Below are 19,986 nucleotides of genomic sequence, written 5' to 3'. Positions count from 1 at the left end.
TGTTTGATGCCCTTCTCTCTGCCTAGGGTTTTACAGCAGCCTTTCTCATGTAACACCTGTGCTACAGTTTGGCCACTTGTGACTTAGCCATTAGAGTTCTTTTTATTAGCTTTCAATTCTATAGAGGTCTGCTTTTGTTAGCTTGCAGTATACCAATGGTTCCCAAATGTTTTTTCCCCCATGGACCACTTGAAAAATGATGGTGTTGGCGGACCAGTTAATATTTTTTCTGCCTGTTGTAGTAATTGTAATGCACTGTGCTAGATGCTGCATGATTTTTAATTGTATTTTTTTCACTTCCTTTATTTTGTATTTTTATAGTATTACAGTTTGCATTCCAAGAATTCACATTGCAATACAATAAAATACAAATAAATAAAAGAAGCAATGAAAATACAATTAAAAAAATCAATATGAATATTTAATGTGGATTTGCCGCAACTACCTGAATGAAGCTCACAGACCACAGTTCGGGAACCCGATATAAACTGTAAGGATGTTAGCAAGAGGGGGGTGGGAGTATAAATTGAATGTAAGTGAATTGTCCCTTGTTAAATGTATGGCATATTCAAGTTTAAATGCTGTTGAAGCAAAGTCTTACTCTCCTTAGGTTAGTTAACACTTTATTTCCTGTGAGGAAATTAGTAAACCACCCACCTCCCTGCCCCCCTAAAATCCTGCCCTTATCTTGCAGCTTTATTTATATAATAGACATTACTGCTGGGGACACTGTATATACATTAAAAGAAAACAGACAGGTCCTTTAGATTTATTATTTATTTAATGCATATCCTACCCTTCCTCCTAAAGGGAGCCTAGGGTGGCAAACAAGTGACAGAACACTACATCTTAAAAACAATTCCAGTACAGATGCAGACTGGGATAAGGTCTCTACTTAAAAGGCTTGTTGAAAGAGGAAGGTCTTTAGCAAGTGTCAAAAAGGCAACAGAGACGGTGCCTGTTTCATACTTGAGGGGAGGAAAATCCAAAGGGTTGATGCCACGACACTAAAGGCTTGATTGCTATGAGTTGGTATCTGCAGGAGGCCCTCACCTGCAGGTGAGACACGGAATAAAGGGTGAGAAGGAGCACGTAGGAGAGAGAGCCAATCGACACTGTCAGAACTAAGTGATGGGATGTTATTGGGCATCCACATCCAGTTTGAGACCAGACTGACCTTTCCAATGGGGGAGGGCAATGGTGTGACTATCCTGACCAGAAAGGTTTGCCTAATTTCTTCTGAAAACTTAGTAGTTGGGAGTGGGGTCTTCTCTCATAGTGGGGTGGTGGGTGGAGTAAACTCCCTGCAGCTGCTCAGTCTTTGGCCAATGGTGGCGGTCAGTCATTTGCCAGGGCTTCAGCATCTCAGGTCCGTCTTCCTGCGTCCGAAATCTAGTTCCACTCGGATATATGACTTGGGCAAGAGAAGGAGAGTGGAAGGAAAAGGAGGAGCAGTGATGAGGAACCTGTGGCTCTCCCAGATAATGTTACTGGAATAACCAGAAAAAAGTCTGTTGAGAGAGAGTGTAGAAGTGTGTGTTTATGTCCAGTTATCACTACCCGCTTGAAAGGAGGAATATATAGGTACCACACACCACTCCATATATAAATTGGGGTTCAGAGAGACTGATTCAGAGGTGACATCATGACAAAAGTGTATAAAAGGATGCATGGTATGGAGAAAGTGGATGGAGAACAGTTTTTCTTCCTCATAACAGCAGAACTTAAGGACATCTAACAAAGGTGAAGGTTGGAAGAGCAGGGGCAGACAAAAGGACGTTGTTAACATAGCCCATAGTTAAACTATGGAATTCGCCTGCCACAAGTGGCAGTGATGGCCACCAACTTGGATGGCTGTAAAAGAAGATTAGGCAAGCTCATGGAGGATAAGGCTTTCATTGGCTACTACCCATGATGGCTGTATTCTGCCTTCATTAACAGAGGCAATGTGCTTCTGAAAACCAGTTGCTGGAAACCGCAGGAGGGGAGAGTGCTGACACTCAGGTCCTGTTTGCAGGCTTCCCATGGGCATCTCGTTGGCCACTGTGAGAAAGGATGCTGGGACTAGGATGGGCCACTGGCCTGATCCAGCAGGGCTCTTCTTGTGTTTTTATATGCTAAGAAGTCTGCATGTTTCCCTGCTCCCATAGGAAATTCTGTACATGTGCTATCAATGAGTGTGCAAATTGTTTTAGGCTATACTGTCTCCATAAACCTGAGTGTAGATTGAGCTAGGGAAATTAAGAATGGTTTGGAGCAGCAGGGGATGATAGCATGGTAGTAGACAGGCCCAGCCCTACCATTAGGCATAGTTGAGGCAATAGCCCCATGCAGTTTGAGCTGAGAGATGTGGGGGTAGCAGCAGCAACAGCCCCCTGGCTGGTATTTTTCCTGTGCCCCTTGCACATTCTGTTAGACATCAGAGCTGTGTGTGCCTCACGATCCGTTCTGCATTTTCAAATGCAATGGAGGACATAGTTTCATTTTAAGTGTTGAAGTAAGTCTGAGTTGCCAGTTTTGTTAGCTTTTCTACATGGAACGGGGGCTCCATCTTCTCTCTTGCCTCGGGCAGCAAAATGTCTCTGGCTGACTCTGGTTTGTAGAGCCGTGCATACTTCGCATGCACAAGGTCTCGGGTTCAGTACCTGATGTCTCTTGTTGGAAGGATTGGGTACAGATAAGGATAAAGACCTCTGCCTGGAGAGCTGCTGCCGGTCAGGACAGGCAATACTGTTCTAGATGGACCAACAGTCTCATCTCATATAAGGCAGCTTCTTATGCTCCCCTAAGTCTTCAGCGTTTCCACGCCAGGGCCAATCCTTAGCTCCAACCTGACAACCATTTTAATTCTCTAAGGTTCTTTTCCAGCTTCCTGCTCCCTACCCCATGTAGCCTAGCTGGGAGCCAGTTCCAGCCATTCTGGATTTCTTTGCCTTATCTTTTTATTAGTCATCTCGCTTCTCTCCCCCTCTCTCCTTAACCACGAGCAGCAAAGAAAAGAAAACAGTGGTGGTGTCATTGGTGTACCTGACCTTACATCAGACCAGTCCTCATCTTGAGATTTATGGCCTATCAGCTGAAGACCATTGTTAGAGGAACAGGAGGAAGATCTGGAGCGAGCTGGGCTTTGAAGCAGGTGCAGAAATTAGGAAGAGAGACTTGTGATTACAGGGGTGGGTTTGAGGATATAGCCAGGAGGAAGGGATGCTGGGAGAGGAGAGGGTAGGTGCACAGGGCTACGAGGAAAGCTGAATCTTGGAGGTCTTCTGGTAGCAATAAAAATTGCTCTTTAGGCTAGTAAAAAAAAACGGGCTCTGGTAGAATCTAATGCTGCTTGTGCCTGAAAAGCCACAACAGATGCCTGTGTGCACTAAATTTCCCCATCTCCTCAGCAGGGCGATAGCACGTGTCATTGCAATCACGATTGCTTCCCTTTGAAAGCTTTCTCTCTCTTTTTTTAAAGACTTCCAGAAGTGATGCATTTTATATGGGCAGGCTCCTAACGTGATTCTGGACTTCTGCATTGAGCGAAACCGACACTGGCATCGGCACATGCCTCTCGGTTCCCTTTCCGCCCCTCACTCACAAGGCAGCAAATGTGACTGCAGTCTGTCTCACCCACACGCTGAGAATTAACATGAGGAAGTGCATGTGACAGGAAGCATCCACTGCAGTTTAAAGCTCTCCTGAGGAAGAGGTCAATAAAGCCTATTGTTGCTTGCTTTCCTGCTTGTGGGAACTGTGTGTTTGTTTTTGTGTGTGTATAGAGATTATAGATACAGATATATATATGCCTTTTGGAGAAGGGAGAGGATTTATTCTCTTTCAGACAAGCAAGTTGCAATCTTATGGTATTTGGTATAAATTTGTTTGCAGGAAGGAGGAGTTCAAAACCAGAGCTAGCAAACAGACTATCCACTTCAATAAAGTCTCATGCCTAAATCTTAGTACCCACTTTCCTTCAATTCATGGTCCCCACTGCCACAGTTGCAAAAAAATCTTGTTCATAGCTACTAAGGGGAAGAAAAAGTATGTAATGAGTGTGAGATGCTAACGAAGAAACAAAACACAAATTGCAATTTCCATTGTTCCATAGTATTAAAAACAAACCATATCGTAACCTCACAGTGTGCATAATAAAATTCACTATGCAACATTGCTACTGCAATGTGTAAAGGACAGTAGCAAAGACAATCTTCCTTATCTTAAATCTGCAGTTGTATCTACTGTTGGTCCAACTCAATGGCCTTATAGGCCCCTTCCAAATCTAATATTCTATGATACTTAAAGTGCACCTGTTTGAAATGAATAGGCATGATGACAAACTTAGGTTAAATCATTTCAATGGGTCTACCCTTTTTTAAAAACTGTTTAACAGAAAAACAAACAATACATCATCTGGTACATTGCACTTTCAGATTTAACAGATCAGTGGGTCTATTCTGAGTAGGCACAACCCTCTGTGGCAAATTGGTTCAGGGTTCACCCAAACTCATTGCACTTCAGAGTTGATTTCTTTGTTCTTGGCCCATTGTTGCTTTTTTCCATCACATACTGGCAGAGTTAAGTTGCACAATCAAAACTGTTTTAATGCTCTTGTGGAACAAACCCCCCTCCCCCCCAAAAAAAAACTACCCTGAACTTTTTGCAATAAGGAAAGTAACAGGAAAATGCACTGGAAAGTGTGTGGTTAACAATTACTTGATGCAATTTTCCAATGTCCCTGCCACCAAATCAGAACGAATGCTCAATAACTGATGTCTAACGTCTCCAAATTTTGTGCAAACAAATCTGGATTAATTATTAATAAATAGATAGTCTCAAAGTGGTTTTAGTCTTCCCTTCTGACCCCTCAGAATGCACTGTTCAGGTTTATTCAGAGTATCTAACAGGGCTGCTGTGTGCTTGCAGACTGGTGCCTATATGTCCAAAGTCCTCTGTTGGTGTCTGCACTGAAGCCAGGCCCGGCACCAGTAGGTGCCCAGGTTGGGCACTGGCCGAGGGCTCCTATGGCTGGGTCTACTACCCATATTAAGTGGTCGCTTAATACAGAAAGCGACCTTCATGAGATACTGAATTCAGATAAATATCTCTGTCTTCGCGAACTAGTGGTCTCTGGGACCTCGACTTCTATGGTAATATGGGCTTTTCAACAACTAATTACGGCCTTATGGAATGCCCTGTTTTCTAAATCTAAGAACAAATCCTATAAGATTGTGCGTAAATCTAAACCATGGTTTAACCAGGAATGTGTAATGATGAAAAAACAACTTATTGCAAAATATAAAGCATACAGGACTAATAATTCTCAGTCATTACGCATGGAATATCTAGAATTGAAGAAATCTTACAAGTATTTAGTCTCTCGGAAAAAGAAATTAGCACAAAAAGAAAACTGGCAATGCCTATTAAAAAGCCTCCAGATTAAAAGACTCAACTACATTTTGGAGGCTGGTAGCAAAGGGGTGGCCTAAATCATCAATTATGCTGGACTGTTACATCCCAGCGAATATCTGGGAGTCGTACTTTAACAAATTATATGCAAAATAACAGTTACAACAACCTATGCCTAAAATTGATATAAACGACTTACCTGAATGGCCACCTGTCACCACTAAGGAAATTTGTCACCTTATTGCTAAAATGAAATTGAACAAAGCCCCGGGGGCAGATAACATCCCTGCGGAGGTATTTAAATTTAATGTAGATTGGTGGGCCCCGACGCTAGCGACTTTATTTACATGCATCAACCACTCTGCTTATATTCCAGAAGATTGGGGTATAGCTATAGTTATCCCAATCTACAAAAAAGGCTCTAGATGTGATCCTTCTAACTATAGACCAATTAGCCTTTTAAATGTGATTAGTAAGCTATATGCTTCTCCATGAGAAGTTGAAAGACTGGCTTGAACAAGAAAGCATCTTAGAAGACGAACAGGCCGGCTTTAGATCTCAGCATTCCACCATGGACCATGGCCTTGTCCTGCAACATGTGGGGGACAAATATACAGCCAACTCCGGTGGAGCCCTTTATTCGGCTTTTATCTATCTGAAATCGGCCTTTGATTCGATTTCTAGAGATAGATTATGGGAGAAACTCGTGGCTACTAGCATAGGAAGCACCTCCTTTTACTAATACGAGGCCTATATGACAATACATACCTGTGTATAAGATGTAACAGTGCTGGACACCTATCCAAGTCCATTCCTATTTTTAAGGGTATAAAGCAGAGGTGTATTTTAGCCCCTCTACTGTTTAACTTTTATATTAACCCCTTAGTTAAAACCTTGATACCGTTTGGTCTACATCCACCCAGAATATCTAAGAGACCCCTGTCCATCTTATTATATGCAGATGACATAGTTCTTCTATCACTGTCGTGTATTGGACTAAGGCGCCTGCTGAGGGCCCTGGCTAACTACTGTGGAACCGAATCTCTGATCATTAATTACGATAAAACAAAAGTCTTAGTCTTCTCTAGTAAGAGAAAGAAGCATTGGTGGCAGATCAATGAACATCTAATTGATCAAGTAGCCTCCTTTAGATACTTAGGGATATTTCATTCATCGGGAGTGTGGTGTCTCCAAGTAAAGTCTGTTATAGATAATGTCTTTCCTTTTATTTTACTAAAGGGGGCCAATACTTTCATGCAGTTACCCAGGTCTTCGTGGCTAAAGTTATCACACAGCTGCTATATGGCGCTCCACTTTGCGCCTATACTACCTGTGCCCCCTTTGAAATAATTCAAACAAAGTTTTTACGATCAGCACTTGCCGTTCCATGTTGTGTTCCCAATTATATCCTACGCCTAGAAGCGGGGCTCCCCACAATAGAATCCCGTATTTGGCTTTGTAGAATTAATCTTTGGTTAAAAATGATATTTGTTCCAGTTGGTTTGGCTCCCTATACATTAACTGACGTCTTCCACTCCAAATGGCAGGAATCATTAAATGCCAAAATATTAAGTCTGGGGTTTTCTATTCCCATGATCCTCAGTTTGGGCTATGCTAAGGCAAAAGAGAGTATTTCTAAACGAATCCTCGACAATGATTTTCAGAACCAGCAGTCAATGGCAACAAAATATAGATTAAATACAAGGTCATTCCTACCTGCCCATTATTTAACAAACTTGACTGTTCCAAAATTTAGAATAGCTTTTACGCTGGCCAGGTTTAATATCTTACCTTCGGTCCTCCTGGAGGGAAGATTTAATAATATTCCTTATAAGGAGAGGGTCTGTCCTTGTGGCGAGGGCGCAGTGGAAACAGTGGGCCATGTGTTATTATCCTGCCCTTTTTACCATGACCTTCGAACCGAGCTACTAATCCCAATTATACAAAACATTCCTGGTAGGGATGAGGCCTCTTATGTTGAATTTCTTTTATCAGACCAATTCCCACAGATTTCCCTCAAGGTAGCTAATTACTGTGCAGCCGCTATTCGCTGTAGAAGAACACTGTTAAGCTGATTGTTAATCTGAATGAATTTTAATGGGATTTTAACTGTCCAATGTGGTTTTGTATTGCTCATTCTATCTTTTTAATGATATTTATCTTATTTTATTCTGGTCTATGACTGTAATAAACTTATTGATTGGTTGATTGATGGCTGGGGCTAGGCAGGTGTAGCTCCTGTTTTGCGATCCATGATAGCATCGGGTTGTGGAGCGTGTGCCCTGTGACCCAATGCTGGTAGGGATTGCAGAGTGGGAGCTATCCTCCCAGATAACACTCTTGATGCTGGAATGGGCTGGCTAATGTACCACTTCTTGTATCATCGTGTTGCCATGTCAGCACGCTGTGTGCACATGTTTGCCATCTTGGGTGATGGCAAGCATGCATGCACAGCACACTGATGCGTCCAGGCCTATTTAAGCCCCCAGCGGCGCTACTGCTGATGTGTCACCGCCACCACATTCGAGTGCCTGCTGCAGTCTGTTGCCGGCCCTGATTAAAGCAGTAGTAGAGTTGCCATATTGCCTGGAAACACGCTCCAAATCTGTTCTACCATACCATACAGAACCCAATGAGGGAGGGAATGGGAAGGCAAAAGGGAATAGGGGCCTGTAAGAACATTCCAGATCTCTGGCAGCAGATCCAGGAGCAAATATTTCTTTCTTTATTGATTGATTTATTAGATTTATACCCTGCCCTTCCTTCCAGGGCAGCAAATATCAAACAACTAAGACTCCATGCTTATCCTCATTGGCTTGGATGCTACTGCTTCTGTAATTGTGACTACACTAATCAGGGCCTATGTAAAGATATTCTGACATGATTTCTCTATACCTTGCCCTTTGGGAGGTGTATTGTGTTGTATCTTGAACCCATGGTTAAAAGAACCATATGGGCAGAAGTATTTCTGTGGACCCTAGCTGGAATGAGGCAACCAGCTGGATATCTTTATCGTAGGGGTTGGTTACCAGCTGCTTTGGGCTGATAGAAATTGGCCCATCTGGAGGCCACAGGTTTCCCACCACTGCTTTCAAAATATCAAAATGCACATCTTTGGCCACTTCCTAGGTGCTTCACTATGGGCATAATTAAGATCTGAGTAGAAAACACCCAACATTCAACTCATAATTGACCAAAGGAAGTTGCAGGCTTTGGGGCCTACATCAGAGGTGGGGTACCTCAGGCTCAATGACTGAATTGCAGCCCTTCAGACTTCTGTCTGGTTCTTGGAACTAAGCCATGCCCCCTGCCATTACGCACCCCTCACCAGCTTTGCTCCACACCCTCCTTAAAAGTGTTTTTGCCCCACTGGAATGTGTCCTTGCTTGCCTGGATGGAGATAGGAGTGTGTTTGTGTGTAGAAATCTTCTGTGTGGCTTAAACTTAACCTGCTGTTCAAAAGGGTCACATCCAATGCTCCTTCCATTTTTGTTTCTGGCCTTGCCCACCACTGAGATGTGGCCCCTGGAAGACTGCTCATTAGGGAATGTGCCCCCTGCCAGAAAAAGGTTCTCTAGCCCTAGCCTATAAAGTGTCAGCTCTGCACTGAGACAACAGTGCCGGTGGGGGCTGGAAATTCCTGGGTAGTTATCAGGGCGGGAAAGTCCTTAGCTGGCAGTCTGGTCGTGAATCTGCCAGGCTAATGAGGATGAAGCATGATAAGGGCAAGGCCCTTCCTAAGCTTACGTGCCAAGCCAGAAGTCCAGAAGCGAGGTCAGTAGAGGTCCGGGTTCAATTGCCAAGGGATCAGTCCAAGATAAGATTCAGGGAAACTAGAAACACACGAAGCCATGCCTGACGTTGTAGTCAGCAGCAAGCTGAAGCCAAGGTTTGACTTTTAAGGAGCAGGTTTGTCAGCAGGTGTGAGCCCTCAGCGTTTTGGCCTTCAGTGGACAGGCCTGCCCCTCTTCTGCCTGACCTTCTGCTGTCTACGTTCTGCAGGTGAGGGGGGAGTATCCTGTTCACTGGCTGCGTCTGGCTGAAGGGCTTCAGCTGTGTCTGGGGTGCTCTGCAGCTGAGGGGGAGAAGGAGCGGGATTCTCAGGAGTTTCCTCCGTTTCTCCTTCTGGGTCTGCTGCTGTTACTCCCGAGTCATCCTCGTCTGAGGAGTCCTCTGACGGGGCCATGACATAAAGAATAGTAGCAGCAGCACTGGCAGTGCCTATGTACCATCACTAGCAATAAAATACCCAGCTACAAATTTATACCCAGATAAGAGATGACTACAGTAGGGCCCCGCTTTATGGCGTTCCGCTTTAAGGTGTTCCGCTGATGCGGCGGCTTTCATTTTCAATTTTAAAGGTATTTTTTGCTCTTTTGCGACGTTTCTGTGTCATTTTCGTGCGATGCAGCCCATTATAGTGAATGGGGTTCCGCTTTATGGCGATTTCTGCTTTACGGCGGGGGTCCAGAACGGAACCCGCCGTATAAGCGGGGCCCGCCTGTATTACCTTGTCTTTGTGGTTGATCTCGAAGGCAGAGGTCTTCTCTTCTTAGCTTAGTATACAAACTTAAATAATATTGATGACACGGAGGAAGGGAGACCTTATTGTGCCTTACTGTATCCCAGCCCCAGCCCGCTTTTCAAAGACCGTTCTGGAAGGAAAATAAGTTTTGTGTTGGATGTTAATACCTGGGAAGTGTGTCTCCATGTTTTGCTTAGACCACATCTACACGATACATTTATTCCACTATTATTGCACTTTAAACAGTCATGGATTCCCCTAAGGAATCCTAGGAAATGTTGTTTGTGAAGGGTGCAGGTGGTAGGAGATCCCCTATTCCCCTCACAGGGCTACAATTCCCAGACTTCTCTAGGAAGAGGGACTGACTGTTAAGCCACTCTGGAAATTTTAGCTCCGTGAGGAGCATAGGGGTCTCCTAACAACTCTAATCACCTTTCACAAACTACCCTTCCCAGGATTCTTTGGGGGAAGCCATGACGGTTTAAAGAGAGTAATAGTGGAATAAATGTATGGTGTGAATGCGGCCTCAGTCTCCGCCTCATCACATGACACTGGAGGAGGAGCTTGTATGAAGAAGGTTGTGGAAGAATGTGACTGAAAAACAGTGAAATTTAAACCTTTCACTCCGCTCCATTATCCACCACATGTTATTACAAATACAGAAACAGAGGGATTGAGACCATGGCCCCTTCCCTGCTAGGACCTGCCTCAGAGTTAGTACTGAAGGATACTCCAGTTGAGTTTTTCTGCATCAGACGCCATATTCTTGTTTTTCTAGATATACACAGAGGTGAGGAAACAATTGAAAAGGCCAGCAAAACGTCAGAGATCCAGGCTGAGAACAAGCAAGATTAGGATTGGGGATGTGGGGGCCCTTTCACTTTATTTTGATTGCTTTCAAATTACTGCCTCAGTCTTGTAAACCAGTGAGGACATGAGCTAAGTTGAGGGACATGAGCTAAGTTGAGGGAGATGTCAGGATATTTGCATGGGGAAACTAGGCCCACTTTAAAGTTCAACTTGCTTTAAAAAAATCAGTAAATAAACTGAAAAATTAGCTTTTTACCAGTGCATTTCCACCTACTTCTACTAAGGTTTGTTTTTCCTCCCCCCTGTTTTGATATAGAAAGCTTCTATTTCTGATTGTGTGGTGTGTGTTTTTTAAAACAGCTTTTAAAAAAAATTCGCTTCACATGTGCAGCACCCTGTGACTTACAAAAAGAGTGTATTATGATGCTGTGTCTCCTCCTACACCACAAGCCCACTCACTGGTATAGGGGAGTCTTCCTTTGATGCTTTTAATTCCCCTTTCATGCCAACATCATTAGATGAGAAAAGAAGACTTTTTCCAAAAAGGCCTTACATATGAATTACAGCATGGAGTTTAGTGCCTTAAACAAAGCCCAAGTTGTCTGATTGCCCTGGTATCCTGTGAACCCCATCCAAGATCACAGGAGTGACCATCATGTTAACTGTGCTGTAGAAAAAACCCACACTGAGGCATCACACTCACAATGTGAAACGTTAAGGTGCCTATCATTTGAAAAGCAAAGAGTGAAATCTGTGTGCTTTTATAAAAATGTTCTGAACCAACAAGGTGTCATTTAAAAGCCCATGGAGTACTGCACATGTGACGGAGGGGGGGTGTTGTTCAATTCCACAAAGGCTGCTTTCAGACCTCAGAATTCAGCTCCCAAAGAGATACCCGTTCCTAATTAACGCTAGGTCAAGACTGGCTTGTCGGCCTGATATGACATCATAGCAAGCAAGCCAGTGGCAGCCAGAGGAGTATGTGTATGGCAAATCTGCCACATCTCTCTATGGTATGTTAGACAAAGCAATGACATGAGTGTTTGAAAAATCAGCATGGCCAGGGCACAGAAGCAACGAAGAAGGGCATAGAGAAAGAGGAAGAGAGAGAGGTCAGAGACAGAGATTGAAAGAAGGCACAAGAGATCTGACCACACTCATGGCCTGTGGCATCAAATGGCCCAGTCATCCATATGTATTATGTGAACTATTACCAGGTGCTGAGCACCTGCCAGGGCCCCCAAACCCTGGATGGGACCCACTGCTGATGCTTGCGTAGGGTCTCCCTTTAGAAAATAAATTGACCCAGTGTCCTGGAGGTGTCTCATCTCAGCTACTGAATTGGCCTGACCTGGTGTCTTAAGTGGAACTCCCTGAAAACATTTAGAGGAAAAAAATGATTTGTTGGGCTCTGAACCCAGGAGGGGTAGTTCAGGATTCCCAGAGCGTGAATTTGGCTGTCTAGCATCCGAGGCAGCCCCAAGGAAAGGTAAGATGTCCCGACGGAAGAAGAAAGCGCAATCTGCGGCATTTCAAAAGCACTACACTGCCAAGGCTTCAGGCAAGAGTGCTACCCCTTTAAATTTCCTGCAACTTGACTCGAGGGGGTAAAGCTCTGGTCGTCATGTCTGTTCTGCTCAGATACGTAAAGGCTCCACTAAAGGCTGGACTCTCTTGGAAGCATCTGCTTTCCTTGTTCCTTCCCACTAGGTCTTGTCAGGCTTGACATGTATATATTTTACCTGGAACTAGGGATGGAAAGAACTATCTATTTCAGTTCTCTCAGTTTCTCAGTTTTCCAATGTTTAATTCAGTTCTCTACATTTCTACAGTGATTTGTGAATTTTTCTAAAAAAAAAATCCTTGTGAAAATTCTCCACCATTTTAGTGTGAATTTCTCAAAATAAACACATTTTTGTAGGCAGTTTTGACAAAGGGACACATTTTTGCAAGCCATTTCTCATCATTTCATGCCTTTATGCAGGTTATTTTCACTCATGTGTTCATTTCTATGCACACTTTCCCATAATATATGCATTTTTGTAAATGTTGGCGAACTGCATCCCGAAATTCTAATAAATGTGAATTTCGAAGGATGGCTGTGTTTGTTCTCATATTGTTTCGGAAATTGCAAATTTGATAAATTCTGCTTGAAATGCAAACTGAATCAAAATTCTCTCCCATCCCTACATGAAACCCAAGTCCAGCTGAAGAATGGTATATTCCCAGTCTTGCTACTTAGCGCTATAGCAGCACCTGATTTGCTACTTCAGAGAATCAGGGTGTTTGATTCTTACTGCAGGCTGCAGAGAACCAACAGAGAAAAACATTAAGAAAGAGTGACTGGCTCAAGGTCACCTAATGAGTGGACATTTGAACCTGGCCGACAACATCACACTGGCCTTTATCAATCAGGAGTATCATTTGAAGTTCATTGGAGTTTATTGAACCACAAATGTACATTGAAACACACTGTGTGGGTTTTTCTTTGACTGTCAATAGGCAATAAAGACTTGTGTAGGCCATGCCTTCCCATGGTATTGACTTGATGCTATAGCAAAAACCCAGAAGTTCAAGAAGTGTAATTGACCTATTTCTTTGCAAGTGATTATGGGAAACCAGATGTGTCTTTTGCACATCCCATGCTGGTTCCATGCTTATTCCTGTAAGCTATTTGGACTGAGAGTGCCAAGCATGGACTGTAGCAGCCTACACACCTGTGTTGCATGCTATGGGATCAGGCTCACAGGTAAGAAATTAAACAAGAGTGACTGGTAAGCTAGAGCTGAAATCCTATATATGCTTACTCAAGTATAAACCCTATTGAATGTGGTGGGACTTCCTTTTGAGTAAACCTGGACAGGATGATAGTGCAGATATAAATCAGAGCTATGTGTATTATTTGATCTGCAAAAACTGAAATTGGATGCAGAGTCCAGAGAATTTAAAAACCATGTTTCTAGCCCCTACCATTGGGAAGGAAGTCTTGAAAATGCATGGGCAATGCCTGATGAAATCTCAGAAGTCATTGGAGGCTCAGCAGGGTTTCCAGTGGTGAAGAAATGAGGCAACAGTTCCCTTCAAACTCCTGTACACTGCTCAGTGGTAGACATGTGCTTTGAATACAGAGGTTCCAAGTTCAGTTGTCAGTAACTTTAGCTGTTTTTCTTTTCTTTTTTTAAAGGAAGTTGCAAGTAATGGAAAAACTTCTGCCTATGACCCTGGAGAGCTCTTGTCAGTCAGAGTGGACAATACTGGGCTAGATGGGCAAACAGCTGCCTGACACCAGATCCGATTTCCTGTGTTCCTTACACCTCACCCTGACTATCAGATACAGAAGTATACAAAGCAAGTAAATACATTTCCATTTCCATAATATACATTGGTCACTAATTCCAGAATATAGTTTTTTTAAAAGAATGCATACTATACAGAGCCCGAGGAATAAGTATTAAATCATGGGGTCAGCCACGCTCCTTAATGCAGTTTTGTATTTCTCGCTAATGGCTAAGGCTGCTAGCAATTTCAGTGGATGCAATGTGCTTTATTGCATTGCCGAGTCAGATCTTCACTTCCTGTGTGCTCAGTCCTTTGCAGTTTTTCTCATGTCTTCAGAGTAAATTTGATAGGCATAGGAAATGTCATTAGATACTGAACTGAGAGTCAATGAAAAGGAACTCTGCTTCTAAGAATGGTACATCACCACTCCTCCACCCCTCCATTTTATACCATGTGAACTAATGTAAGTGGAAAAGATGTTTATTTCTTTTCTTTTTTTTTACTAACCTTCTCATGCTGCATTGCAGAAATAACAGCACACAGGCACATATTTTTTCTCAACAGAAAAAAATATATGAATTGGACGTATTGGCAGTGTAATTATTGATGTCTTCATCCATTCACTACTTCCCAGTACATTAAGAACTGCCCCCATCGCTAAAAGTCACATTTTGCATGGCTACTAGTTTAGTGTATTTATGGTGCATGAGTCACTGAGCTTTCTCCTGATTGGTTGAAAATTAAACACCCCTGGGACTGTCAGTCAGTTACAGCCATTCTCAGCTTCATTCACAGATTTATTTAGCTTGCACAGAATGAAATTCATTCAGAAAACTTCATTCATAAATACTGCAACATTCTCTTTCTCTAATCTTCCATACAAATAAGCTACCATGACCTGGCTACTGAAGAAAATCTACGGATGACTCAAAAGGCTGCCAGAGAGGCTTCACTGTAATGTTTCCACTGACTGGTAAATATGAAGATTTGAAGTCCATTTGTGCCGGATCATAAATCTGCGTGGAGTATTTTTGCTTACTGAGGTGCTAAAGGATCTTCCAAGAATTAACAAGGTTTTCACTGAGAGAAATTGAGTTTCATCTACAGAATTATTTAACGTGGGATTTTCTCACCTACATTTGTGTGAATAAAGAATTTTTAAAATTGCAAATATTTTTCCCGAGAGAGAAATTCAACATTAATATGCTAAGGACAAGGCTAGTGAAAAATCTCCTTTTATTGTTGCTGACTTAGGAAAGGTAGAGATTTTAATTCTCATGTACTGTTTTGATATGAAATTGTGCTTTCCTTTTCCTTTTTGAAATATCTATATCTATTTAGATAGATATGCCCACTGCAGCCAGGGTTTTACCATTGTTGAAACAGGGTTATAGTAGTGCGTGTTCAAAGCTAAGAACAATTTAGAGCTTGCTTGCTTGCTTGCTTGCAAACCTGGTGATGGAGAACAGCTCTTCAGATTAAACTGCTGTAGCTTTCTTTGGTTTACCTGCATGTGTGTGTATATATATATATATATACGTACAGTTCATTCAGATTCAATTCCAAATAGCCAGATGTCCAGACGGAACGAAGCTGGGTTTATTAAGAGGAAGAAGCCATTTGGGAACCACTTGAGAACACCAATGACAACAAAACCTGCTCTTGTCTTTTTTCTTTTCAAAATAGTTCTGCTTTGCCTAATTCCATATTACTTTCTCTTATTCATAAGAAAGCCATCAGTTTAGGGGAAGGGGTGGAGGGAGAGAGAATCCAGTTACAGAACTTTGAAGGCTATGAGAGAACGCATTCCACATAGCCTCAGTGGACACATACTCTATGTAGGACTGTTGAGAGACCCAGGAATGCTTCACAGGGCTAAGTATAGTCGTTTTAGAAACGAATCCGTCACATCGTTGGAGGAAGATGTGCAGAGTGGTCCTGTGCATCTTAAAGGCTCTTCATCTTCTTGTTCCTCGACACCAAACATGCCCATCGAAGATGTCGCCATAGGGATGCCAGACAGCTCCATCACTTTGTGCACCTTGATACCTCGCATGGCTAACGTTAAGCTGGCCAACCCTTCCACCTTACCAAGCTTAAGGAACTTCTGCCTACGGACTAAAGAGGTGCCAAGAATTAAACTCACAGAATGCGCAACTGTCCCGAGCAGCTCAACCTTGCCAGAAATCAACTGCTGCCTGGCTGCTTCTTGTCCCCGGGGAGACCCAGGCAAGCCAACCAAGGCAAATGCAAACATCCAAGAGGAGAGTGCCTTGTCGGGCTCTGAAGAATTGGCTTTCCTATCTAAACAGGACAAAGACCTCCGGCAGAGGGATGAATCCAGTTTGGAGACTGGGATAACGTACGCCGTCCAAGTAAGTTGCTTCCCAAGATGTTTCTCTTCTAATGTTTGAAATGATGGGTTACCTATTATCAATTTCTGCTATGTAGATTTTTTTATGACAGCACCAACACAGAATTTATATAGTGTATTAAGGAGAGTTCAAAGCACTTCAGTTCGAATGACCTTAATCCTTGCAGCTATTCTATTATACACCAGTGGTATTACTCCATGTTGCAGATATGGAGACTGAGGCTGGGTGGGTAGCTTCTTTAAGGCCACTTTCTGATAAGAGTTAGCCATATTTAAATGGTGGAATTTTTCTGGTTGATAGTTCAGTCGCTAGCTGTTATCCTACACCAGTGCATAGCCCAACACATTTTATAGGTGGGATTACAGTGTAAAAGCTAGGGAGAAAACCATGCAACTCTTAGGGCATTTTTCCAAACACATGCCGGCAAAAGTCTTTAAACCCGCCCCTGCCCCCTTGTTCATGCAGGAAAGCAGAATAGAATTATTTTTAAACCAGATATACATCTCAGTCAGTGTAATGTTTTATGTTTGAGTTACGTGTGTGGGAAATGTAACAACAAATGTGTCATGTGAGAAAACAGTCTTATGGGAGTAATGCATATTGGCTAAGCCAGTCAGCCAGTGCATTTAAGACACAGTACGAGGTGTCCTAGTTCAGACTGGATTCACTGGAATAACCTGCCCTCTGGCAATAATACATAATCTGTGCAGGAGTATGGCCCAATCTGCGCTATACATTTAAAGCAGGGTAGAACCACTTTACACAGTTGTCGCTTCCCTTAAAGAATCCTAGGAAGTGTGGTTTGTTAAGAGAGCTGAGAGTTGTTAGGAGACCCCCTATTCCCCTCACAGAGCTACAATTTCCAGAGTTGTTTAACAATCAATCCCTCTTCTCAGGGAACTGTGGGAGTCGTAGTTCTGTGTGGGGAATAGGAGTCTTCTGACGACTCTCAGCACTGAAAAACTCTTACAGTTCCCAGGATTCTTTGGAGGAAGCCATGCCTGTTTAAAGTGGTACGATACTGCTTTAAATGTATAGTGCAGATGGAGTCATCCTTGTGTCACATTTTCCCCTTCACCTCCATCCCAATCCTTGTGGAGGGGAAAATCAGGGTCCATTTTATAGGCAGTATGGACTTCTATGTAAGACTGGCATTGAGGTCTGCATTGTGGGCACTGAGGTTGGCATTGCAGGCACCTGTCAAGCCCCCCCCATGGCAGCTGGGCCCCCACTGTCAGTCCCTTAACCTCCCTGGCCTTGCACCTCCTCTTTGCTGTTGCTGCCAGTTCATCTGTCCTCTCCAAGTGCACAAGCAGGTGACAAGGGTGAGGAGAAACAACAGCAGTCTCCACCTTGATCTCCTTTTTTGGACCATAGTGTGTAGCAGGCCCAGAGGAAGGGGGCAAGTAAATGAGCAGTGATAATAATGGCAAGGATGTGAAAGGCCTACAGAGGGCAGGTTGCTCAAGGAACTCCTCAAATCTGGAACACTACATCTGTTGGTTACTTGTGAATCAGCTGTGGCTAAAAGGATTTCCTGGGCATGAGGGGCATAAGGCAGGGATGGCAAGCCTGTGGCCTGCCTGATGTTTTGGAATACAACTCCCATCATCCCTGACCATTGGCCATGCTGCATAGGGCTGATGGGAGCTGGAGTCCAAGAGCATCTGAAGGGCCATGGATTCCTCATACCTAGCATAAAGGCTTACTTCAGCTTAAGAGGGAGCAAGGGTTGCAGAGGGTACACCCAGAAAATGTATTGCTCAAAAACGATGGATTGTTTCATTGCTTCTCAAACATTTCAAAGTGGAGCCAACCTGTAAATGGACTCGGAAACCTTCTTTGCCTTTCAAGACCCGCTTTCCCCCTCTACAACAGAAAACACAAGACTGTCACATGAAGTACTTGACACACTGAGCCTGTTTATATTTGATATTTATTTTTTTAATGTTAGTAGAGGGTTTGTGTTTTGGTGGGGGCAATAATATGGGTTGTATCCAACTAAATTTTACTCAGGGTAGGGCCATTGAAATTAATGGACCTAAGTTAGACATGCCCATTAATTTCAGTGGGCCTACCCCAGGTATGACTAAGGTAGGATTCAAAACGATGTAAACAGAATTTAAGCATGATATATAGGGATGGAGGGAGAGAGTGAGGGTGCAATCCAATACACACTTACCTGGGAGTAAGTCCCATTGAACCCAATGGAGCGTACTTCTGAGTAGACATGTATTGGATTCAGAGCTTGGAAAAGTTACTTTTTTGAACTACAACTCCCATCAGCCCTAGCCAGCATGGCCACTTGGATTGGGCTGATGGGAGTTGTAGTTCAAAAAAGTAACTTTTCCAAGCTCTGATTGGATTGCAGCCTACGGGAGGTGCTGCCTGCTGAAAGTTCCTTGCCCTTGCCCCTCCTCCTTGATGCCTATTTACTTGCATGCAGAAGGTGCCAGGTTCACTACCTGGTATCTCCGGTAAGGGCAGGGAATATCTCCTGCCTGAAACCCTGGAGAGTCACTGGCAATCACTGTAGGCAGTACTGAGCTTGGATGGACCAATAGGCAGCTTCTCCTGTTCTCTGAGCATGCAAGCAGTGGCCAGTCACGCAGAGCTTGACAAAGTTACTTTTTTTTGAACTACAACTCCCATCAGCCCCAGGCAGCATGGCCACTGGATTGGGCTGATGGGAGTTGTAGTTCACAAAAAGTACCTTTTCCAAGCTCTTGGAAGTAGGAATGGAAGGGAGGAGGTGGCCCTGGGGAAGGACTGGGGGAACCTCTGGCCCAGGGTTCATATGCAGCCCTCAAAGCTTCTCTGTCTGGCCACTGGGACTCTGCTCACACCACAACCCCTCCCTAGCCACTCACCCGCCCTGCTTTGCACCCTTCTGGAGTGTTTTTGCCTAGCTGGAATCTGCCCTTGAACTCTGATCATGCCTCTTCTTTGCCTGGACGGAGGATAGAGAGGGGTGTGTGACTGTGTGTGCAGAAACTAGCCGATTGTATAAAGATAAGATTTACATTTGCTACTTTGCCCACTTTGCCTCTGGCCATGCCCACCACTGGAATGTGGCCCCTGGAAGGTTGCCCAGTAGGGAATGTGGTCCTTGGGCTGAAGAACGCTCATCACATCTGCAGTAAGGGGTCCACCTAAGGCAAAGACCCTCCAAAGCCTGGAGCTGGCATCGATCAGAATTGTCTGCCACTGCAAAATGTATAACAGATCTGTGCACAGGAGTAAACTGTACCCATTTCAGGAAGGTGCTTGCAGAACAAGCAGTCCTGCTAGTGAGCCAAAATACATACTCATGGGATTTTTTTTTTTAAAGGAAACACAGGATCCAGAAAACTAGGGCTAATTCCTCATCTTGGCCTAGCAGAAAATTCCTCTCTGGGTGGAGGTCAGTTAGATCTGAGCAAAACCTGTGCACCCAAACTCCTTTCAAGGGTCATTTTTATTTTGCCTCATTTGGAAATTGGTTCCATCCAACATGCTGGCCCTAGTCCAGATATCTTTGTGGGTTCCATCCACTGCCATGCATGCCACTGTGGGGGAGAGCTCCCCTGCTGAACAGCTAGCCCAGGCTGTTAGTTTTGATAG

General features: G+C 43.7%; 1 protein-coding gene across 2 annotated transcripts in view; it reads left to right on the top strand.

Annotated features, from left to right (window-relative positions):
* The first annotated feature begins 14,311 nt into the window (after nt 1-14,311).
* The window catches only part of SHC4 (SHC adaptor protein 4), a 61,877-nt gene continuing 56,202 nt past the window's right edge, over nt 14,312-19,986 (top strand). Inside the window, exon 1 of one of the 2 annotated variants that reach the window (XM_061595009.1) lies at nt 14,312-16,383. In XM_061595009.1, coding sequence (XP_061450993.1) covers nt 15,802-16,383 — 582 coding nt within the window. In that variant the 5' untranslated portion in view covers nt 14,312-15,801. The remainder of the gene's footprint in view (nt 16,384-19,986) is intronic. The other variant, XM_061595010.1, reaches the window with a different exon arrangement.

This window comes from Rhineura floridana, chromosome 14, assembly GCF_030035675.1.
Source record: "Rhineura floridana isolate rRhiFlo1 chromosome 14, rRhiFlo1.hap2, whole genome shotgun sequence".
NCBI classification, from domain to species: domain Eukaryota; kingdom Metazoa; phylum Chordata; class Lepidosauria; order Squamata; family Rhineuridae; genus Rhineura; species Rhineura floridana.
Note: the sequence above shows the minus strand (reverse complement) of the source record. Positions and strands in the feature narration are given on the sequence as shown.